Genomic DNA, 22,060 nt, shown 5'->3' with positions numbered 1-22,060 from the left:
GTTGGAATTGGTAGTTTAGTGTTATATTATTTAAGCAACAACTTATCACAAATAATGAAGGTTTTTTAAGATTTGTATAGTCGATACAATACTTAGATATAACTTTTGTTATTACATGTACGATTCGAATGATCGACACTCTAAGTATTAAAAACGTTTGATTATTTGTTATCAATCGCATCTTCTCGGGCCTTTCCGGCAAGCTTGGAAAAACAAGTGGTTGTTTTTCGGCTTGTCGGAAAGGCCCGAGATATTGCGATTGATTTGTTTTCACTTGGTATCGCGAAACGATATGGACACAAGGTTCAACTGACCTTTTTCCTTTGATTGTTTTTGAATTAACAGTTTGTTTTATTAATAAAGAAGCCATTATTTCAAATAATCGCAAATTCACCTGTTGCACCAAAAGATTAAACTTTATTTTTAAAAAGGATATTTTTAAAATATATAGATTTACAAGTTTAAATCACAAATTAAATACTGCTAAGGTAGAACTTTAGAACTAGTCATGGACAAATTATTTATTTTCTCTCCCAGTCGAGGACAGCTTATTTATTTTCAACATTTTCGAGGACAGATTATTTATTTCCCATATCTGCCAGCCCCCCCCCCCCCCCCCCCCGATTGAAATGGCCGAGCCCTAAGCAACAGCTTACAATGCTTTTATTCGCTACTTTGCTTTCCATATCCAACAAGAAGAATTAATGTTCTATTCATTGAAAAGTCGCCAAAATAAACAAAAAAATTGGCCGTTGATTACGTCGGATAAAATTAATTTTTAAATTTTCGTCCCATTTACCCCTCTGAAAATGTGGCATGTTAAAATAAATATTTTGTTTCAATATATACTGAAAATATATTGTATTTAGCCGGTATATTTGGCAGAAATTGGTAGATTTGAGCGCCTTGCTGAATGGTCTAAAAAAAAAAAAACATTTTATATACTTAAATTACTTGAATTAGAGGATACCAATTTCCGCCAGCACGCTGGAAAAGAACAACACAGTCAAATGTAATATTAATGATACATCTTATCTACGAAAAAGAAAGCAAAACAGAACAAACAGAAAAGAAACGGTAAGAAAACAACACATAAAGAAAGTAAATTGGAAGAGAGAAACTAAAGGATTGATTTTTGTTTTACGTCCCTTGCGAGAATTTTCACTAATATAATACGTACAAAAAAACCTAATCTGAAGAGAAACATGTCTAACAATCATTTCATTGACATTGAATTATTATGATAAGATTCACGGGTCACTTGAAAGCAGATAGACGTGAATTTCTTTTTTTTATTAAAATTATTTTATCTTATTTTTTTGCACTGAATACCGCATAGATATTCACGACGTCAAGCGTGACTTCGCGATATTTTATGACGTCGTTCTTAAAATGTTACATTTTGTGATATAAAAGCAATTATCCACATTTAAATTACGCGAAAACTAACTCGAAGACATATTAATTTTTTTACATTGATTTATTTCAGATCAATTCTTTGTTAAAATACCAAAGGGGAAACAATTTCGTCTGCACCATTTAAAAGTTATTGATATTTTTTGGAACAAAATCTTGCCTCAAAACGAGCCGAAAACGACGTCGAAAATGTAACGACAACAATGGCATGTTTGGGATTTAATAACACAAAAACGATGCAGACGAATTTTTTAAAATTTTCAGAGAATGTAAAACGAAAGAAGAGGATTCATATTACGAATTTTCATGGTATGTTTTCGGACACTTTTAAATGGCCTGCAAACCCGCGACCTACGTTAAATTCAGAAAGCTTTCTTATTTTGTATTGAATATGCACTTGTTTACTTTAAAAAATGTATGGTTGAATACGTATTTCATTTCTTTATAAATTTTATCTTTTCCATATATCCAACGATTGATTGTTATATCTATCTGATCATTATGTTAAAAGAAGTAATGAAAAACACACATTGTATCATTTTTTTTTCAATCTACTTTTGTGTAATGTTTTTAATTGGACGAATTCACATACTGTATGGAGGTTGTATTTATTTGTTTATCCTGTTAAATAACCTGTTAAGATTTTCTAAGGGAATATTGTTAAGATATATATATTGCAGTTGAGAAACACTAGGAATTTTATAAATAATGATTTTATCCCTTACTCCCCAAAGGTGTGTTATCACAAGCAATAAATTTCAGAGGACATTGTAAGGTTACAAAAATTTCTTCGGAATGAACTAAGATGGCTATTAACCAAGTTATTTGCTGCATACGTATGATGGGAAAAGTCAGCTAGGAATATTTCTATCAATGCCCGCACTATGGCAAGCCTTTTAACGATTTATTCGATTAAAAAGATATCTATTTCAATTCGAGAGATAACTCTTTTAATTTGCTTAAAAGATATCTCTTTTACCCAGACAGAAATCCTTAACACTTTTTAATCAAAAGAAATATCTCTTTTACCTAAGATATATTTTTTACTCGAAAGAGATATCTCTGTAACTAAAAGAGATATCTTTGTTACCTTGAGAGGCATCTTTTAAAGCCAGAGAAATATCTTTTATAGATAGAGAGATATCTCCTTAAGGCTAAGTGTTATTTTTTTTAACCCTAAGAGATATATCTCTTTAACGCTTAGAGACATATATTTATCAATGTTAGAAGAGATTTCTCTCAAAGTTAGAGAGATGTTTCTTGAGATTTTCAACAAGAAATGTCTTCCTAAGTTAAAAAAAAAGAAAGAAAGATAACTCATTTAACAAAGGGGATATCACTTTTACAGTGATCATAAAAATGAAATAATTCTCATTTTCCTTCTGATTTGAAAAAAAGAGACCAAGAACTTGCAATAAATAAGTCACCTCAGTGGAATAATGTAGAGAAAAAAAAACACCGAAGATTACACAATACGTACTTTCAATAATCTAATTATTGCTAAATTTTTTATTTATAAAACGTTTAATAGACGCAATAATTGATCCGTTTTTTAAACACAATAAGTACTTCGCTTCACCAAGATTGACACCAATTACGTCAGAGCAATGGCGATCAAAATATGCATATCAAGAAATTCAAACTTTGAATCACCGAAATACCAGAAATACCAAAAATATTATTTTTCTTGCAAAGAAATTTTAATTGAATGATTTTACAGGCATGTAAGCTTTGATATATCAATAATTCTTGAATCGTCATAAAAATCTGTTAAGAACCATACTTTTACATGCATATAGCATACATGTAAAATAGGCTTAAGATTCTATTACACTAGGCTTTAGTTTTCTTACTGTTTTGTTCTTTCTGTCTCTTTGTGTTATATACTTTCCTTCATATTGTTAGGCCATTAATTTTACAGTAAACTGTCCACGGATTTCTCGTTTACTCGATCACGACACGGGGCAAACTGGGTCGACAGGATATTCTGAATCCCGCATGCACGGCACCTGATCCCTACTCTGCTTTTAAAGGTTCGTGTTTGTTCTGAATGCAACGGAAATTTATTAGACAAATCGTACAAATAATTACATTTAAAAAAAATGAAATTGTTAAGTTTGTTGGACAATTTTAAACTTTTTTACGCCGAAAAACGTTAATAAATTACATTTTGAATAGTAGATTAGTAGATATGTAGTCGAGATTGTGATGCTAAAAATCGTTTGTCTCTGACTTTGTTTCTCTGTTGTGTTGGGAGCAACATATTGTTGTTGAAGGACTCGGCGTGTATTATAGTCCAACCTACTATTTTCAAAAATTTAAAATCTACAGCCTGTCACTGACACTGCCGTTTAAAACACAGACTTTATATAATGACACTGTCGTCTAAAACACAGATTTAATATAATGACACAAATGCAAATCCCTTTAGACAGAAAATGTTCCAGTAGGTAGGGAGGAGCAATTAATATTTGATGAAAAAGACGCTGTTAGCTAAGACAGCTGTTATTAAACACAAAACACTAATAATAATTAAAAAAAAAAACATTCAGATATTATTTTCTAAATTCTCCGAGTTGCAGAGAGAAGATAATGAACTGGTGTTGTTTAATTATCTGTGTTTACTCTTCATGTCTGCAAAACCTCCTGGTGCAATATTAATCTATCGATTCAAAGAAAAAAAATGATACACTAAATGATGATACCCTGCATTTGCCTAGGTTTTCGTGGTACTTGAAACTTTTCAGTTGAAAGGATATAGTACTTTTAAACTGTGTGCTTAGATTTACCTATATGTAGTTCTAAAATGTACTCCATAACAACTCACCAAACAAGCGATCAGCTTACGAATGGGCTCTTTCTGGATTCCATTAATTAAGGAAAACCGGACAAAACAGGTTCTGATGAATATCATATCACGTCCCGGTAGATGATTGTGTACATAGACATAGTATAAATGATTGTCGTCACATAATTACAGGATTTTCAAAACAAAATAGGCTATCAATATCATCCGTATATACCTGAAACCTACTGGCGGGCATCCAAAGACTTGTTTCAAGATATGTCGTTGCTGGAGAAAATGTTAACAAGTTTTGTTTTTTGATTTTGAAAAAAAAAAATGAAAATATCGAAACCGTTCAATATCCTCAGTTAATTGTTGTTACCTCATCCAACTTTGGACATGGAAAGTAGTACGCACTCAGATTTAACTGAAAACACAACTGCATTGGAGACAACTTTCACAAAAAATTTACCTGCCAAAGGAATACAAAGTGGTTACGACTTACCAGTATACGGTCTTGATAATGGACTTTTTTATTCAATACATATTCCTGCAATTACTTGCATCTTTCTTAGCTTTGTATCAGTTTTAGCGGTCATAATTGCATCTTTTAAATCACGAAGCATTAAGACCTTTTTTTCATGGACAAAGAGCGAACGATTAGTTCTGTATCTGGCTCTGTGTGATGGACTTTTCAATATCGCTCATGCCTTGGACCATACTCAAATGATTGTAACTAGAGACCATGTATACCCGAAGGAATTGTGTAACTTTTATGCTTTTATGTTGATCGAATTTGTCACTGCCCAGAACCTAATGGTTAGCGCTGTTGCACTTAATGTTTTCGTCCTGATTTATTTTTCAATGGATCTGAATTTTGGCAAGTATGATTGACGTCTTTTATTATACACTTTCGGCCTTCCTTGCGTTGGAGGAACTTTAGCCGCAATCTTTGAAAAGCTTGGACCTAATGGTTATTCGTATGTTTTTTTTTTTTTTTTTTTTTTTTTTTTTTTTTTTTTTTGTTTTGTTTTTTGTTTTTGCTATTTTCATATTGATTTGCATAACTTGTTCGCTGATTGAATTTTTTTAATGAAAAGTAAAATTAAAAAAAAAAAGAAAAGAAAAGAAAAGTCAATCTGGTAAATCAAATTTTTCACTTAGGTTTTTCAAATTATCGAGTATAATAAAAGTATGAACTATGATTCTTCAGCAAACTATTGTTAACCAGAGTTAATTTGAGTTAATTGTAGTGTTTTAATGGAATTTTTCTCATTAGTTGATGGATTCTTTCCTTACCCGCAATTTGGCGGTAAATATTTAATTTGAATTTTTGATACAGTTTCAACAACATTTTCTCTTAGTTGATGGATTTAAGCTGTTAAAATCTTATCAATTAAAAAAAACCCTCTACAATTGATTCCTTCTTTGATTTTAAATTACTTACTAGATGCTATATTGACAAGATTAAAGGAGGAGTAGCCATTTTCTTCCTTACCACGGTCCCATTACTAGCTGTCCTTATTACAAACATCATATTCTACGGTTTGACATTGAGGCGGATAAGGAGCGAGTCGCGGCGCCTACAAGACACACTGGGACAGGAGGTCGCCACCACTCGAGCTGCATTAAAAGCGGGGAAAACCATGTTGCTTTTTGTCACTGCCTTCATAATTCAATGGTGGCCCCTGTCTCTGTATGGAATATGGCAAATGATTGCCCCGGTACCTCTAGCTTTGTTTCAGTTTGTGACCACGTTTTCAAACGTTGGCGGCGTTTTGAACGGAATTGTTTACATCATTATCAGACGACGAAGGAATAAAGCCAAAGCAAGGAATGCAACAAAGAAAAAAAAATTTCAAAACGTTACCACTATTTGCGAGAGAGTAAAAGATTCAAATATTTGAGTCTGTATTTGTGTGATTTTCTTTCTTAGAATAAGGATGCGAAAATTTGGTAACTTAAAACGTTTTCTTTTATGCCTCTGGTCGTTCTGCAATATAGACAATGTTATTTGTTTTCATTTTAGCAATAGATATACATGTATATCATTATATCATTATAAGTTTAGGAATCCAGTATAGGTATTGTAATTCTTATTCATTTTGATTGTTGGGAATATTAAAAATGTTTAAATTTGACAAACAATTTTAAAGAATAACAAACAGACAAACAAATGAATAAATAAATAAATAAATAATAAATGAATATATGCATAGTGTATTATTTGATCTGTCCTACATCTATGCCTGTTTCTTTAATTTACACAAGTTTGACGAATTTCTGGACAACTTTTTAAACTCTTTATACCATGTACTGGTTCATAATTTGAAAAGTTCATATTTTAAATGATATGGTGAAATTTTATAAACGACTATATTTATCATCTATTTCAAGCTTCGTTTATGTAAGGGAAATGGCTTCAAACAGTCCATTCTGTAAAGAACAGAAGGCTATAGACCCGAGATCAGTTCCTTCTCTCAAAGAACGTATTGTTTAAGGCCTTTCCCGCACTTAAAATATGATTTTCCTAGTTCTACGAATCAACCACAAATATGTAGAAAATAAGTATTCGTATTCAGAATGCATTGTGTCAGACAATGACAAGTTCATTGTTTGCAGAATGGACAGGCATAGGTAAGCTTGGACGTGCATCATTTTGTCGAATAGCTATTGTGTTCCAAGAAAGCAACATAGCAAGAGGTCTTTGTCTTAAGAATATACAGATACAAGTGGGTTGTAAAACAATTATAGACATGTATGTGATACTTCAAAATCAATTCATTGATTGCTTTGTAGAGGTAAACATGTCTTCTGATGGGGAGAGTATAGTCTTGAAAGAATTCAAATCCAATTTACTCAAAAATGCACAAAATAAGGAAAGAATTTCGAGTGATGTTTCGAACTTGAAACAGAAGTAAGTACAGTGCAATAGTAAAAGATAATATTTAGCGGAACTTCGACCCGAAAATGGACTTCATTTCCCACGAAATAATGATAATCAAATCAGTCCTGGAAATGTTTCATTTGAATTCGTGTTGAGGAGATGTTACATGTAGCTGTAGCAGTATGCTGGTGAGTGTATAATCTGTGTTATGTATGTATTGAATTAACGATAAGTCGAACCTCGACCTGAAATTGGATTTCCTGTTCAACGAAATACTGGTAGTTAAGTTCAAATCAAATCTGGAAATATTTTGATTTAAAATATTTTTAGAGGAACTATCAATGACAGCAGCGTAATGATTTTGTGCAAACATCATTACTGTTGAATTTTAGTATGCGATCTTCGATCTGAATTGTGGAGTTCTTTAAAATTAAAGTTGTTTATGTCATTTAAATCAAATCTGAAAAGGATCTATTGAAATCCGTGTCTTGAGTATACGTGTATATTAATTACAGGAGTGTGATGATGAAAACGGTCTTTTATAATTAAGTATTGAATTAACTTACGTATATCATTCATAGATTTAAAGTGTAAAATCAAGCGAATGCTGTGCAAATATTATGTTTTGGATCAATTAACTAAGATGTAAATTTTCTTTTAATAATTTACATGTAAATTACATGTAAATGTTTTATAGTTAATGTATTTGTTTTTTCTCTCATGGGTACATTCCAATCTATACCCTTAATTCTCCCTTAAACCTTTCGCTCTGTTTGTCATAACTGTCCATTATTTTTGAAAAAAAAAGACATTTACAAGTAACGTGATGGATTGTTTTCGGAGCTGGCACAGCAATAACCTATAGAATGAACAAGTGAAAAATTCTCGAATGGGACGTAAAACAAGATAGAATCAATCAATCAATCAATCAAATCCTAAGATATAGCTTACATAGCCTTGGCCATGGGGCCATAAAACAAAGCTGAGCTCACTTATGATCTCAGTTTTCTACGATAAATTCTTTAGTAAAAGTGAGATTGTGAAAAAAAAAATCTGAGTTCCTCTAAGTTTTATGGCAGCACATCCTGGTGCTTTACGAATAGAGATTCGTCTCATCAAAATAACTAGAATGTTCCAAGGAAAGCATGTGTCGCCTGCTTTATAGCTTCATTAAAAATGTAAATTAATCTAAGAGTAGTCAACTATTTATTTACCACTAACATGATACTCCACGCTATTGCCTGAAAAGAAAATATGGTTTCTCAACCCACAAATGAATAATTAAAGTGAAAGGGCTTTTATTAGTAATAATTATTTATCATTTTATTAAGTGTTTTCAACAATCCTCTGAAAGAGATTTCAGTTTGTCTTTACTGCAATTGCAAGTGTACATGATCCATTGTGGAATACGGATCACGATGTATTTTCATAGTATTTGAACATAAGTTTGTGTGGGAATGGAATACCATACAGTTTCAAAGTACAATATCATGAGCTTATAAAAATGCATAAATGCTAATTATCAAAATCTTGCCTCTCAAAAGTCATGCGTTAAATTATACTGCTTGGGGTATTTTTCGCAAAGTAGGTCAAAGGTCAAGGTCAAGTGGATTGTATCTCTGGTATTTTTCTTAATGTTTCATGCGAGTCAGTGCAAATGTTCAGTAGCATAGATGTACCTCTTAAATGTCGAAAACATGCTGTATATCGGCACTATAACTACCGGTATTTTGAAAAGTAGGTCAAAAGTTAAGGTCAACGGTCATAAGGTCAGTAACTGTGGCTATTTACAAAAGTCATAGTGCCAATTAATATGTTTGCAAAATATCATATACCTCTTACAGTTCTTGAGATATTAGTTGTGACAGACGGACAGACAGACAGACAGACGCCAGTTAAAGTGCTGCGTAAGTTTCGCTCTGCTCTGCGAGCGACACGAAAAAAGACAGCAAGGACAGAAGAAACGCAAATGAAAACAATTTTTAACAGCAGTTGAGCCAGGACTTTCTGATAATTTTTGTCTGCCTGAAATATTGTAAAAGCCATGCACAAACGGAAAAAAAATTAATTCTTACAAGGAAATATACACTGGAATATACAAGGAAGCATCTGAATTTAGATTCTCTCTTCCTATATGAAATTCAGAATCGCTTCATGAAAGGCATTGCAATGCAACTCATTTTTCTTATATGTTCAATATGGAGAATGTTATAGCTGAAGAGTTCTGGAGAAAAAGAGCTGAAGAGGAAATGATACAAAGTAAATCTACTGCGTGTGTTTACATTAATAATTTTCATTATTCTCAGAAAATATTATGTTTCAAAAATTAGCATTGACGAAAAGTATATTTTTTTGTATTTTTAAGTCTTTTTATTAGAGATTATTTAATATAATTATTTCATATACGCATTTTAGCATGTAGATTCTGAATTCCTATGTGTTTGTAATTATTTTTTTTTAGATACTCGCAGAAAACATCAGCATGGAAGAGGAATATGCACTGTGTTTATTCTAGATATGTCGGAAAGCATGGAAGGCGAAGGATTTCGTCAAATGAAAGAGACTTTTATTGACATCATGCAAGGTATCACAGTCGTAATTCATGTAAACATATTTAATTGATTATGATCAATAATTACTTCTGTACACCACTTTTAATGAAAGTCTATTGCTTTGAATTGAAATAAAAGCCCATTAAAATTAATACGTTTATTTGCTTGGCATTTCTTTTTTGTCATATTTGCTTTGTATTTTATTTAAACATGCACGAGGGTATTGCGAATCAAGCACGTCCGCTGAATTTGTGTTGTGTGCCTCGTGTGAATGCTTTGGGTGATATTTGTCATTTTCTATATCCACGTGTTTCCGGTAAGATAACCTATATTGACCTTATTGTTGACCAATACATGTCAATTGTGTGTTATAAATAAGCATGTTTCAATTTTTGCTCTAAGTAAAAACCCCACCAATATTTTCCAATATTTTACTTTACGGTAGAAGAGGTTGCCAGACTGCGTCACTGAAAAGTGTTTCTTGAAAAAAGTATTACTGTACAAATTTCTGTAATTCCTGGTACATGTAAGATTTCTGTTAACTTAATTATTTATTATGGATATGTATTATTCTTATTTATTGAGAGCGTGATTTAACAGCAGTGATTTAATCTATCTGTTGTTAACGTCTAATGTCAATAAATGCTCTACTTATGTGAAGTAATTGAGTGTGTTTAACGTTTTAATTCTAAAAGGCACAGTAAACTAATCTAAAGCCAAAACTAGTGTTGGAAATTTATTCCTACAAAAGACCCGTGACATATTTTGTTGGTTTTTATGTGTACCAGTTGATTCGATAGAAAGAGCATATTCTACGTACGAACAATTTCGAAAAAGCGGCAAGCTACTGACATATAAGTTGATAATACAAGTTTATCAACATTCTTCATTTAAGTCAGCATTTTGCAAAGTCTTTGATCTATACTGCTGTCCATTGACCATGTTTGCAAATATAATCTGTCGTTATGTCGAATGTTGACTAACGTCTTTCATACAAATTGTTCGGCCATTATTTTCGTACTGAATAGTCCAGGGATTTCTTTGTTTTCTCGATCATGACTAAGGGCGCATGGAGGGTGTTACCGTTGGACAGGCATGACTACCCTTTTATGAAAACTAATCTTATCCTATTTCAGATGTCCTTTTAGGCTTTTCTCAATATCTCTATAGTTTAATATTATTTTACTTTTGAGCATGGTAAATGTTCGTTAGCTTTACTTTTTCCTTTATCTGTCTATTTGCTTGATTTTTTTTTGATTTTTTTTTTTTGCTGGCCAGTGGAATGGAGTTTATTTAAACAAAAAATTTCTCTTATTTCGTGTGATTCTAGACTGTTCTACTATTGTGCATTCTATTTTGTATTTTTTCCTTCTTTTCCAGAATATGAAGCTTTAAATTTAGACGACAACATCGCTGTGATTGGATTTGGAGATGAAATAAGATTTCTTCATTATTATTCCAACAATTATCATTCTATTAAAAATTGTCTAGGCAAGTAGCGTTTACATGTATCCACAAGTATTTACGAGGGTTGTCACAGAAAAACGCGAACTTTTTCAATATTTCATAAACTACCTGACCAATATTATTCAATTTTGGCTTAATGTTGGGAAATGACATTTTTGTCATTTTGGCTAAATAATATAAGGTTCTAATGCCATTTGCATTTATAAACAACATTTAAAGGGTGTTAAATATCGGCGCACTGCGATTTCTTGACTTTGTGTAAAAAGTCAATACTTTGACATCATAAATAATAAAAATATGACGTTATATGCACAAACACTTTTAATTAGATATTGCCAAAAACGGCAACGTCAAGCTATATATAATGCGGCGCACCAAAATATCGCTCATTATTGTGTGGAGCGGGGTTTGACTCCTGTTCATTCGGAAAAAGAACTGGGAACAACACAAATACATGTATCGATCACAGGTTTATACATAGTAAGAGGTTCAAAGATGAATGGACTGGTTATCCGATAGAAGAAGCCTTTGGTAGACCAACAAAAATGACGACAAACTGAAAAGGCTAGAGCTGGACGTCATACGTGGAGACCACCGTTAAGTATTCGAGCAGTTAGGTTTACATGTGTATGAACGAGGTTGGGGAATTGTCTCTTAAAAGAATTTATTCCTTTATTTATTCTTAACCGTAGTACGTGTGAAATGGATAACTATTAACTAAAAGAAAATAAAATGCAGTATCGAATTTATGCTTTGAACGAATTTTTAAAGACGCACGATTCCTGAACAAATTCAAAAACTCCACGAGCTACATGTACGTTTTGACGTCGTCGGTGTTGCGCCGGCACCTATTTTGAATGATTTGTTTACCAAAGAGAAAAATGTTATTTATAAACATATTTCACTGAAATTTCTGTCAATTATTTTTAACATGTTGATCTTAATGCATACCAATTTTAACTTTATAATATTAGTGAAACAAAAAATTTTGAAAATGTTCGCGTTTTTCTGGGACAACCCTCGAACTAAGCCTTATCTTTGTAGAGGTTCTGTTCTTAATTCTGATAAGTAAATCTTTTTTAAATGCTTCGCAGCACTGTTAAGGCACACTATGAAGAAATCAATGGAATAAAGACGTCCAAAAATAGATGTAATTAATTTATAAATAATTAAATTTAAAACTGCATTCATTTTTGTAAAGCTAGTCTTTTAGCAAATAACTTTAAAATTAATTGAATAAAAATAACATAACCCAGTCTGTATGGAATTTGGTTTGACAGTCACGTGATAAATGCATATAATGTGTGGTGCATGGAGGTCATAAACGAATTACAATATCGCAAGGGTATACCCTAGATCAAATTAAAAATTAAAGTTTTAAATCCTGTCTGTATATCTTAGAAAGAAACAAAATTTTATTAGTTTAAATTTCCATTAAGTGGGTTCAAGCAAAAATGTGGGTGATCTTTACCAAGTATTTTATGTATTTGTTGAGTAATGCTCTCGGTTTTAGAAAGCAGCATCTTTTTTTCACATTAAGGAATATTCCTTTTATGCATATTCACAAAATGGTCAAGATCTATTGAGTGTAGGCCCTTCCGAAAAGGTGATTTAATGTGGCACCTCGATGTTAAACATGCCAATCTAGTAACTAAAACATGGTAGAATCAATTCTATAGATTATCTCGATAATTATTAAATAATGGCACTAATTAAACAAAAATAATACATTGGTATTAGTTGTCTTTCTAACATCTGTAAAATATTTTCTGTTTATTTATAATTAAAAATGCATTCCTCACTTTAAAAAAATAACTTCCACCTCTGGCAGCTCATAAAATTGTCAAATTTTACCATGATGTCGTCATGTCGACAAGTGCATTGCGATCTGTAACTTGTTTATACATTACTGTGTGGGATTTAATTATCGACAAAAATGAAAGCAGTAGTAAGTTTTGATGTAGTTCATTATTCTTATGAAGTTTAAAATATTTCATTTTCTGATATTGTGAGGAATTGTTATCTTTTGTGATGTCAAAGTAAACCCTTGCAGTACAAAATTAGGCCCCTCCCCCTTTTTGTGGCCTTAAAAGTGCTGTGCTGCATATAGATTATCCCATTAAGGGAACATACCAAAGTTTTGCTAGTTCTTGTATGAGAAAAATTGGTATTATACGCACAAAAATAACTACTTTCGTTAGATCATTTTGGTTTTAAATTTTATTCGAGAAAACGATAAATGATTCACTGTAACTAAATTCATCAGAAAAAATCAAAGAAAGTAATATTTGATATAATCAATCCCTGTAAAAAAAATACTTACACCACCAAAACTGCCATTGCAGATTTTTAACTAGTGCCGTAATACTCTTCCTGTCAACACAAACATAAGAAAATTTAATGCCATTGGTCAAAATGCTCATCTACAAAGCATCTTTTATGAGATCAAAAACTATTGCATGAAAGAAACTCCTTATAGAGGCTTTAAATATCAAATGATCCTGATAAAAAAATACAGATACTTAAATATCATTTTAAAAAAATATGTCTCTGTTGTTGACATGACAAATATCCAATATCTGCAACATCTGAGTCGCAGTATATATTTACAATGGCGCATTGCAAAATACCAGGTGGATACATGCGCTTTTTGATTGATCAATTGTATTTTATTTTAAGCCCCATTCGAGAATTTTTCACTCATGTAGAGACGTCACAATATACATTGTACCGGTGAAGGACTTAAAATTTAGACCTATACTCGGCACTAAAGAGCATGGATGAAGTGATAGTTCTTTATCGTACCAACGCCTACCGTGACAAAGGATCTCGGTTTGTAAGTTCTCATTCGAAATTTTCACTTATAGTGCGGCACTCTTGGCGAAGGAACGGGCACTTCATATGTTTACGTTTTAGGTTTGACGCGGCGTGGCGAACGCTACGAGAATCAAATTCAGGGCCCTCTCGGTCACTAACGCTCTACCACAAGGCTACCGTGACTGGTCGCGCCTATTTGATGTATCATATGAATAGAATTTTATAAAATCTCTAATTCATCAATTATACCTTTTCATCATATACTTAGTAGTAAATACATCGATTCCGCACTGTGTGATACGAGTGACGTCACAATACCTTATATCAACAACCGGTCCGAAAACCCATATCACGTGTTAGACCGGCTTTCAAAAATCTATATCAAACCGCAAGTAACGTTTTAATAACGTTAAAATGTTAATTAATACAAAATATATATGAAACAATTCATGAACTAAGATTTGTTGACTTGATTTTTGAAATGACCTAAAGTTGTTTCTAAACGTTCTTAACAAAAAAGAGTAGAATGGCACGAATCATTCGTATATGACTTGAGTAGACTCACATAATGAATATTTTAAATATGATAGATAGAATACTACATACTAAAATCTATATCATATGTCATATCAGTCCTCGGGCCTTCGGTCCTCGTGCTGATATGGGGCCACTCGGGCTAATAAGAAATATGATATGGATTTTTGTATATGTATAAAATATTCTTTATATAATACATCAAACGATTTTTCATTTACATTTGATCTAAAATTTATATTAACAGAAAATATTGACTGCAAGGGACCATCCCCTTTGGAAGCTGGGATACTGCTGTCTTTGTCGTGTATTCAGTTAGGAGGAGGTGAGCGTTGATAATAATGAGGGAACAACAAAAGGGATTCTGAATGTAGAGTTTAAAGGTGCTGTGTTTTAGCATACCATCTGATAATATGTATGGAAAAAAGTTTATGGATAATAAACAGCGTGATTGACTTTCTCAAATATAAATATGTTATACCCCAGGCCATTAGTATATATGTATGCATAGAACATCATTTTACAAATATATGAAAAGTTGAATTTACATACAGTACATGTGTTTGATTTTTAGAAAGACATTAAATCACTCAAAAGTAGCAAATGTATACCGTACCATTGTAAACTAGTTATATTACTTTTAGAAAGTAATATTCAAAGTGGACTTGTTCACACAAATTTTACTTTTGCTCTTAGCCAAACTTGTAGTCCATCGGATGTTTATATTGCTTATGAGATACAGTTTAATAACATTATTCAATAACATATATGGTTATGTACAATATTTGAAGGACACACAACACCTTTGAATCCACTTGTGATCAGAGCTAGGGTTGTCGTGATAACTGATGGAAACCCCACCGACTTGTCTAGTTCTTTGGAGTCGTACAATACATCAAATGACAGCGAGGTGTATTTTTAAAGATACCTTTGAAATACTTAAACTATACCTGTATATTTCATACTATACATGTATATTAAACAATATAAAGTTTACTGTAAAATCCTCAATAAATATTTTAAGGCATTCAATAGACTCTTGTGTCTTGTTGGTGACCAAGGAAAATGGAATCCGTTTACATTCATAGCTGTTGGCAAAACTCCAAATTATGTAAGTGTCTATTGGATCCATTCAATAATTTGTTTTTAATATATATATATTTTTAAATTTACTCTCAAAATAAAATTTATCACCTCCTAGTGCCTTTTAGGAGCATTGGCAGTTGCATCTAGGGGTGGGAGAATATTAGCACGTGATGAAGCTCGACAGACTGCACGATTTTCATTAAACATTGTGAGTTTTCTTGTATTTAATGCATATCAAATGTGAAGTTGAAAATATGACACAAAATGTAATTTCACTTTTTTTTAAATAATTCAAATTGCAGAGAATGGTTAATAGTCTGCTAATTGATTTTCCCGAGGAGTCTATAACGGAATATTTAGTCAGAAGGATTGTGTTCCAAACAAGAAATTATCAACGTGCAAGTGAGGAAGACATTGTAAGTTTTGTTCTACATTATATATATATATATATATATATATATATATATATATATATATATATATATATATATATATATATATATGATTCTTTATATATATTTTTCTTTTATGAAATACCATACTCATTATACATTTCTATGTAAAGAATTCGAACATTCAGATGTATTTATGGAAACAAAACAAAACATTTTTGACATTTTCGTCTTCTTTAAAAATGTCAAAAAAGATGCTTTCCCCTTCCTCACGGGACTCAACTGAAACTTCTAATGGTTAGATATTATGAACATTTTTGAAGCATAATAAATATTCCCTTTCTAAAATTGAGTACACAGGTCGTTCATATCACCTAAATAGTGACACGATTCCTCTGTTTATCATAAGTGATAATAGGTTCATCACAAGAACGGTTTATCATTTCACTGTCTGCTACTCTGCACTTAAAACAAAGCAAGACACTCGATAATTACAGAGTTTTCAACTTTAAACTGGAAATTAATTGCCATTAAATTTATATGTAATCATGTTGTATTTGGAAACGACTTTGTCGTGAAACAATCACAAAATACGTAAAGTTGGTGATTATGATATATTTGTTATTCAGAATCAAATTTGTGAAATATTGAATGAAAAAGGAGTATACAACAAAGACGAGGAGGTGGCTGATGAAAGTGTTGATGAAGAATTTAAGGAGAGGTACTCTTCAATGCCTTCTGTTGGAACAAGAGTGAGAAGAGGACACGACTGGGCATGGGGGGATCAAGATAGTCATGGAGTGGGCACTGTAGTTGGCCACAGTACCAAAGGTATTTAGTTAGAATTTTAGTGGGTACTGTAGTTGACCACAGTTCGAAAGGTATTTACTTACAGTTTTAGCAAAACTGATATATTGATATCGTAAGGTGGAATGTAACATATTCTCAATTTTGTTAAGCGAGCAATGGTAATGAAATAGATATTACAATTTGTTAACATTATCTTAGTTGGATGGATAAATGTTGAATGGGATAATGGTAATCGCCTTAATTACCGCTATGGATATAATGGAGAATTTGAAGCATATGACTTAACCATTTGTGATGAACCAAGAGTACTAGAAAAAGGAAAAGTAGCAGTTGGATGTCTGGTGAGGAAAGGTAAATAAAATATCAAATAAAGAAATAATTATTTACTAGATGATTTCCTGAACCTTTTGTTGGGGTTAAGGACTAAATGGTTGAAATTCAGTTAACACGTAAAGGAGTTCTATTGCCCTATTCATCCAGTCCATATAAAGTTAGAATATTGTGATGTTAATTTGCACGCAGGGGGCAATATGTAAGGAAAACGTACAAATCAATTTAACAACTTTTCTAAGGACCAGATTGGGAATGGGGTGACCAAAACGGCAGCGATGAGAACATTGGGACTGTCTATCGAGTAAAACACAATGGCGTTGTGCATGTAAGAATGTACATGTTCTTTGTAATATATATCATTGAATTTTATTCTGATGTATAATTATACTACTTTTTCATTTATACATGTAATTCTATTACTTTCAGGTGCGGTGGCCAAATGGTAATAAAAGCAATTACCGATTTGGACACAGAAATAAATACGATCTCGTATTGTGGTGAGTAAACAAGCATAATATTCTATACTCTAAAACATTTCAAATATAAGATAATAATAATATTCTTCATATACCCGGTAATTATGTATTTTCGTTTCATTTTATTTCAATTAGATTCCGTTCGTTTGTGGTTTTGAGAGTTGTATTTAATTGTTTTAAAAAATTTATCTAGTGATCCAAATGATCCTGAAGTTATGGAATCGTTAAAGTTCATGGGAAAACAGTAAAAAAAAATCCAGTAAGTTGTCTACACGGTGAAAAATCAGAATTTGATAAGCCTTGATCTGGAAGAAAATAGGATCGTTTTACTAAATGTAGCACATGAATGACCTCATATAATGAACATTTTACTAAGAATCGTCTTTATGTTTTCGGAATTAATCTTAAATTACTTTTTACCTATAGGAAAGACTTCCATAAATTTTCTCTTGAATTTTAGCAAAAGGTATTCATCAGTGAGAAAGGCTGCCAAAGAACACCGAGAAATCCTGAATTCAACGTCCCCGGTACCTAGAATGAAAATTATCGATACATATGTTGGATGGTAGAACACTTTGATGGGAGTTTGAGAATTTGGCCATGACCCTTAACATGTTTCTTTTTTGATAAACAAAGAAAACAGACAACGTTTTACAGATTGATAATATTTTTATCTTATTTAAATTGAAAAAAAGAGATAATTCATCCATTCTTTGAACTACAACGTTACAAGAAACTCAGATATATGATATGCTTGTTGGTTTTTTGATATTTAACTGTATCTGTATTATGAATTACTAATTGTACATCTGTATGTGAATTTATTTTGACGATAATTCATATTTTCCACTTCTTTTGTCCTTATATGCAACGTTCATTATCAAGTAAATGGCATCTTTTTTAAAACTTCACTCTATACATTTGTTGTTTTCAGGGATCTTGATTTATTCTTACAAATGGGACAAAAATGTGAAAATCAATAGTTAATTTCCAAAATTAGATTTTGTCTGGAAACGGTTCGAAAATTATTACAATACTAGAGCCGAGCTCGTTGCAGAGCAACGAATAGGTCTTCCGTTGGAGCAGTGACCTTGAGTCAAGGTCATGCCATATTCTAAGATGATAAATAATCTTTTAAGGGACTATCAACTTGCAATGCTTCGCCAGTAGAAAGACAATAAAATAATGTACACTTTCTATTTTGTGACCTTGAACTTGTGCAGATGACCTTGCATCAAGCCATGACACACTCTGGTTATGACGCAAACCTATCTGTGTTACCGACTTGACAAGTTAACACATGTTCTTTCAGACCACACATCCAGTAAAAGCGTCTTGTTCTTAGTGACGTTGAACTTGAGTCACGGCCATGACACAGTCTGTATGATACCAACAATACCCATTCTGAGTGTTTCCAATTTGACAAGTTTACACATGTTTTTTTCATTTCGTTTCCATATAGTTGTAATTTATTACTTTTAACTCGCTGGCTTCAAATTTTATTGTATATATGTTTTATGTCCAATTTCGATATTGAAAAACGTCGGCATCTTTGAGTACGTGTACAAGGTGCATTACGTTACCCTATCACATCATGTTTTATAACACAGACCATACATGTATATATAGTCAGCGTTATAAAAAAGGTTTAAAAAACCCATTTTATTCATCAAAAATCTCTGCTTAATTATCTTTGCTGATTTCTTACAGAACTAGAGTGTTCCCAGGAATGCATGTGTCGCCTGCTTTTAGCTTCATTAAAGATGTAACTAAGTCTAAAAGTTATCAGCTATTTATTTGCTAAGGCATTGAATAGTTCATGCCAAAAAAACAAAACAAAACAAAACAATCCAGGGATAGTAAGACTGCGATAGAATCTAACAATCAAATAGAAATGCAAATCCTTAACCCCTGAAAGCTAAAATGGATATTAATGAAATTTGAATAAATTTATTATAAATAATTATATATAAATCATTTAAGTACGTGATTTCAACAATCCTTCGAAAGAGGCTTCAGTCTTTCATATCAGCAATTGTCAGTCTACACCATCCATTTTGGAATACCGATCCCGTTGTATTTTCATAGTACTTAAATTTCAGTTTTTGTTTTTGTTTCTTCTTTATTTCATTCAGTGTCAAAATACATTGTCATGAGATCATAAACATGTATAACTGTTAATTATTAAACCCTTCCTCTGTAATTTCAAAAGACATAAGTTAAATTTAACCCTCCGCAGTATATTTTACAAAATAGGTCAAAGGTCAAGGTCAAGTGAACTGTAACGCTGGTATTTTTCAAAATGTTTTATGACAAACAGTGCACACTCTAAATAGCATAGACTTACCTTATAAATATCAAAAAGAAGTTGTATATCGGCATTATTGGTTATTTTGAAAAGTAGGTCAAAGGTCAAGTTCAAGGATATCTAGGTCGGAAGCCATGGAAAAATACAAAAGCCATAGTGTCAAGCTATATGTGCAAATTATCAAACCCATACCTCTTACATTTCTCGAGATATAAGGTGTGACAGGCGGACGGACAGCAAGACAGACGCCAGGTAAATTGATCGCTAAGTGCTGCTCTGCTCTGCAGGCGACACAAAAATGTTTGTTTGATTGTCTGTTTGTTGTTTTACGTCCCTTGAGCTGCCAGCATTTGCCAGTGGAGGGCTGCAAATTCAGACCTATACTCGACACTGAAGGCCATTGAGCAGTGGGGAATTTTTTTCATGCCGGCACCTACTGCTAAAACGTGACCTCGGTTTATACGGCCTCATCCGAAGGACCATACTCCACGTTCTGTAGTGAAATTGTTTGTTTGTTTGTGTGTTAACGTCCCCGTCGAGATTTTTCACTCATATGGAAAAACCACCACTTGCCGGTGGAGGGCTGTAAATTCGACACTCAAGGCCATTGAGCAGTGAGGGATTTTTTTCATCCCAGCACCTACTGCTACACGGGACCTCGGTTTATACGGTCTCATGCAAAGGACCAGTCTCCACGTCCCGTAGTGGAATAGTTTGTTTGTTTGTGTGTTGTTTAACGTCCCTCTCGAGATTTTTCACTCATATGGAAACGCCACCACTTGCCGGTGGAGGGCTGCAAATTCAGACCTATACTCGACACTCAAGGCCATTGAGCAGTGAGGGATCTCTTTCGTCCCAACATCTACTGCTACACGGGACCTCGGTTTATACGGTCTCATGCAAAGGACCGGTCTCCACGTCCCGCAGAGGGAGTCGAACCCACGACGTAAAGATTAACTCCTTACTCCGCGACTCTAGAGCAAACACTCAAACCACTGCGCCACGCGGGCGACGTGGTGGTATTCGAAACCACATCAACGAATCGTAGGGGTAGAAACATTTTGATAAATGTATTATCATTATGAAAATCATGTTCTGACTTAAGCCTGTAGAACGCAATTTCATTTTTTTCTGGGACGGGGCACAAACAATCAAATTTTTTTGATATCTAAGCAAAAAAAAAATAATAAAGATAAAATCATAATTGCGGGGGGGGGGAGGGGGAGGGCACGACCATATAGCTTTAAGCTATATAGTGACTAAGAAGGAATAACTTGTCATTGTCAAAGTCTTTTACCTAAACTCTTCACTTTTAATTGTCAATGACAGATTCTTGTTACAAAGTGAAAAGTATATATTTATATGTAGTACAGCTATCCATCTCATATGCATAATCTGTTTAAAGGTGCTTGGACACAGATTTGAAGTTAATATTTTCTCAAATTTTCTGTATAATATCACGACTTATGTATTGCAATAGCATTTTACACGAAAATATAATTAAAAACTTATTTTATTTGGAAATTATTGGAACTACGAATTCCTGGACGCGTTTGATTAACACATCCTTGCACTTTCACAAATTTTATCTTTATCCTTAACATTTAAGAAAAGAAGCGATTTTGTTGTGTATTAATGAAAAACATTACATCTATAATCCAGAAAATTCAGAGTAGAAATGTTCGAAAGCAAACCCCCTCACTAATATCGTCAGCCCGTGCTCAGTGTTGAGTACAGAGTTTAACAAATTGAATACACCCGTGAAACGTAAACTGTTTTTGTAAACAGGGCACGAGCTCTGTTATTGTTTATGTTTTCAATTCACCGGGTGTGTTCAATTGTTAAAGTCTGCACACACCACTGAGTACGGACTAATAATACTGTGAGTGGGTTTTGCTTTCGAACATTTCTACTCTGAATTTTCTGGATTATACTTTTAATATTTTTCATTAATACACAACAAAATTGCCACTTTTCTTAAGTATTAAGAATAAAATTAAAATTTGTGAAAGTGCAAGGATGTGTCAATCAAACGCGTCCAGAAATTTGAAGTTTCAATAACTTCGAGATGAAATAAAATTTTTATTATATTTTAGTATGAAATGCTATAGCAACATATAAGTCATGGAATTATACAGAAAATTTGAGAAAATATTAACTTCAAATCTGTGTCCAAGCACCTTTAATGAATCGTTTT

The 22,060-nt window shown here is 32.6% G+C and overlaps 1 protein-coding gene and 1 pseudogene across 1 annotated transcript; both read left to right on the top strand.

The window, feature by feature from the left end:
- Window positions 1-4,600: 4,600 nt before the first annotated feature.
- LOC133178093 (uncharacterized) lies at window positions 4,601-6,108 on the top strand (annotated as a pseudogene).
- A 3,178-nt stretch (window positions 6,109-9,286) lies between these two features.
- LOC133178091 (uncharacterized) lies at window positions 9,287-17,803 on the top strand. Its single transcript, XM_061312853.1, has 13 exons — window positions 9,287-9,347; window positions 9,550-9,672; window positions 11,021-11,131; window positions 14,706-14,783; window positions 15,250-15,368; window positions 15,483-15,569; window positions 15,660-15,752; window positions 15,847-15,960; window positions 16,566-16,767; window positions 16,945-17,097; window positions 17,319-17,404; window positions 17,506-17,576; window positions 17,749-17,803. The coding sequence occupies exons 1-13, from the start codon at window positions 9,287-9,289 to the stop codon at window positions 17,801-17,803; spliced, it is 1,353 nt and encodes a 450-aa protein (XP_061168837.1).
- The last annotated feature ends 4,257 nt before the right edge of the window (window positions 17,804-22,060 follow it).

Source organism: Saccostrea echinata, unplaced genomic scaffold, assembly GCF_033153115.1.
Source record: "Saccostrea echinata isolate AGI-Se365-2 ecotype Australia unplaced genomic scaffold, CSIRO_AGI_Sech_v1 ptg000002l, whole genome shotgun sequence".
NCBI lineage: Eukaryota > Metazoa > Mollusca > Bivalvia > Ostreida > Ostreidae > Saccostrea > Saccostrea echinata.
The sequence above is the reverse complement of the archived record's forward strand: the minus strand, read 5'-3'. Positions and strand labels throughout refer to the sequence as shown.

Bases quoted from the DNA above. Each gene is read 5' to 3' on its own strand.
- LOC133178091 (XM_061312853.1), top strand. From the start codon at position 9,287: ATGGAGAATGTTATAGCTGAAGAGTTCTGGAGAAAAAGAGCTGAAGAG. The intron at 15,961-16,565 runs GTAAGTTTTGTT...TTTGTTATTCAG, and splicing joins GTGCAAGTGAGGAAGACATT to AATCAAATTTGTGAAATATT. The intron at 17,098-17,318 runs GTAAATAAAATA...AACTTTTCTAAG, and splicing joins TGGATGTCTGGTGAGGAAAG to GACCAGATTGGGAATGGGGT.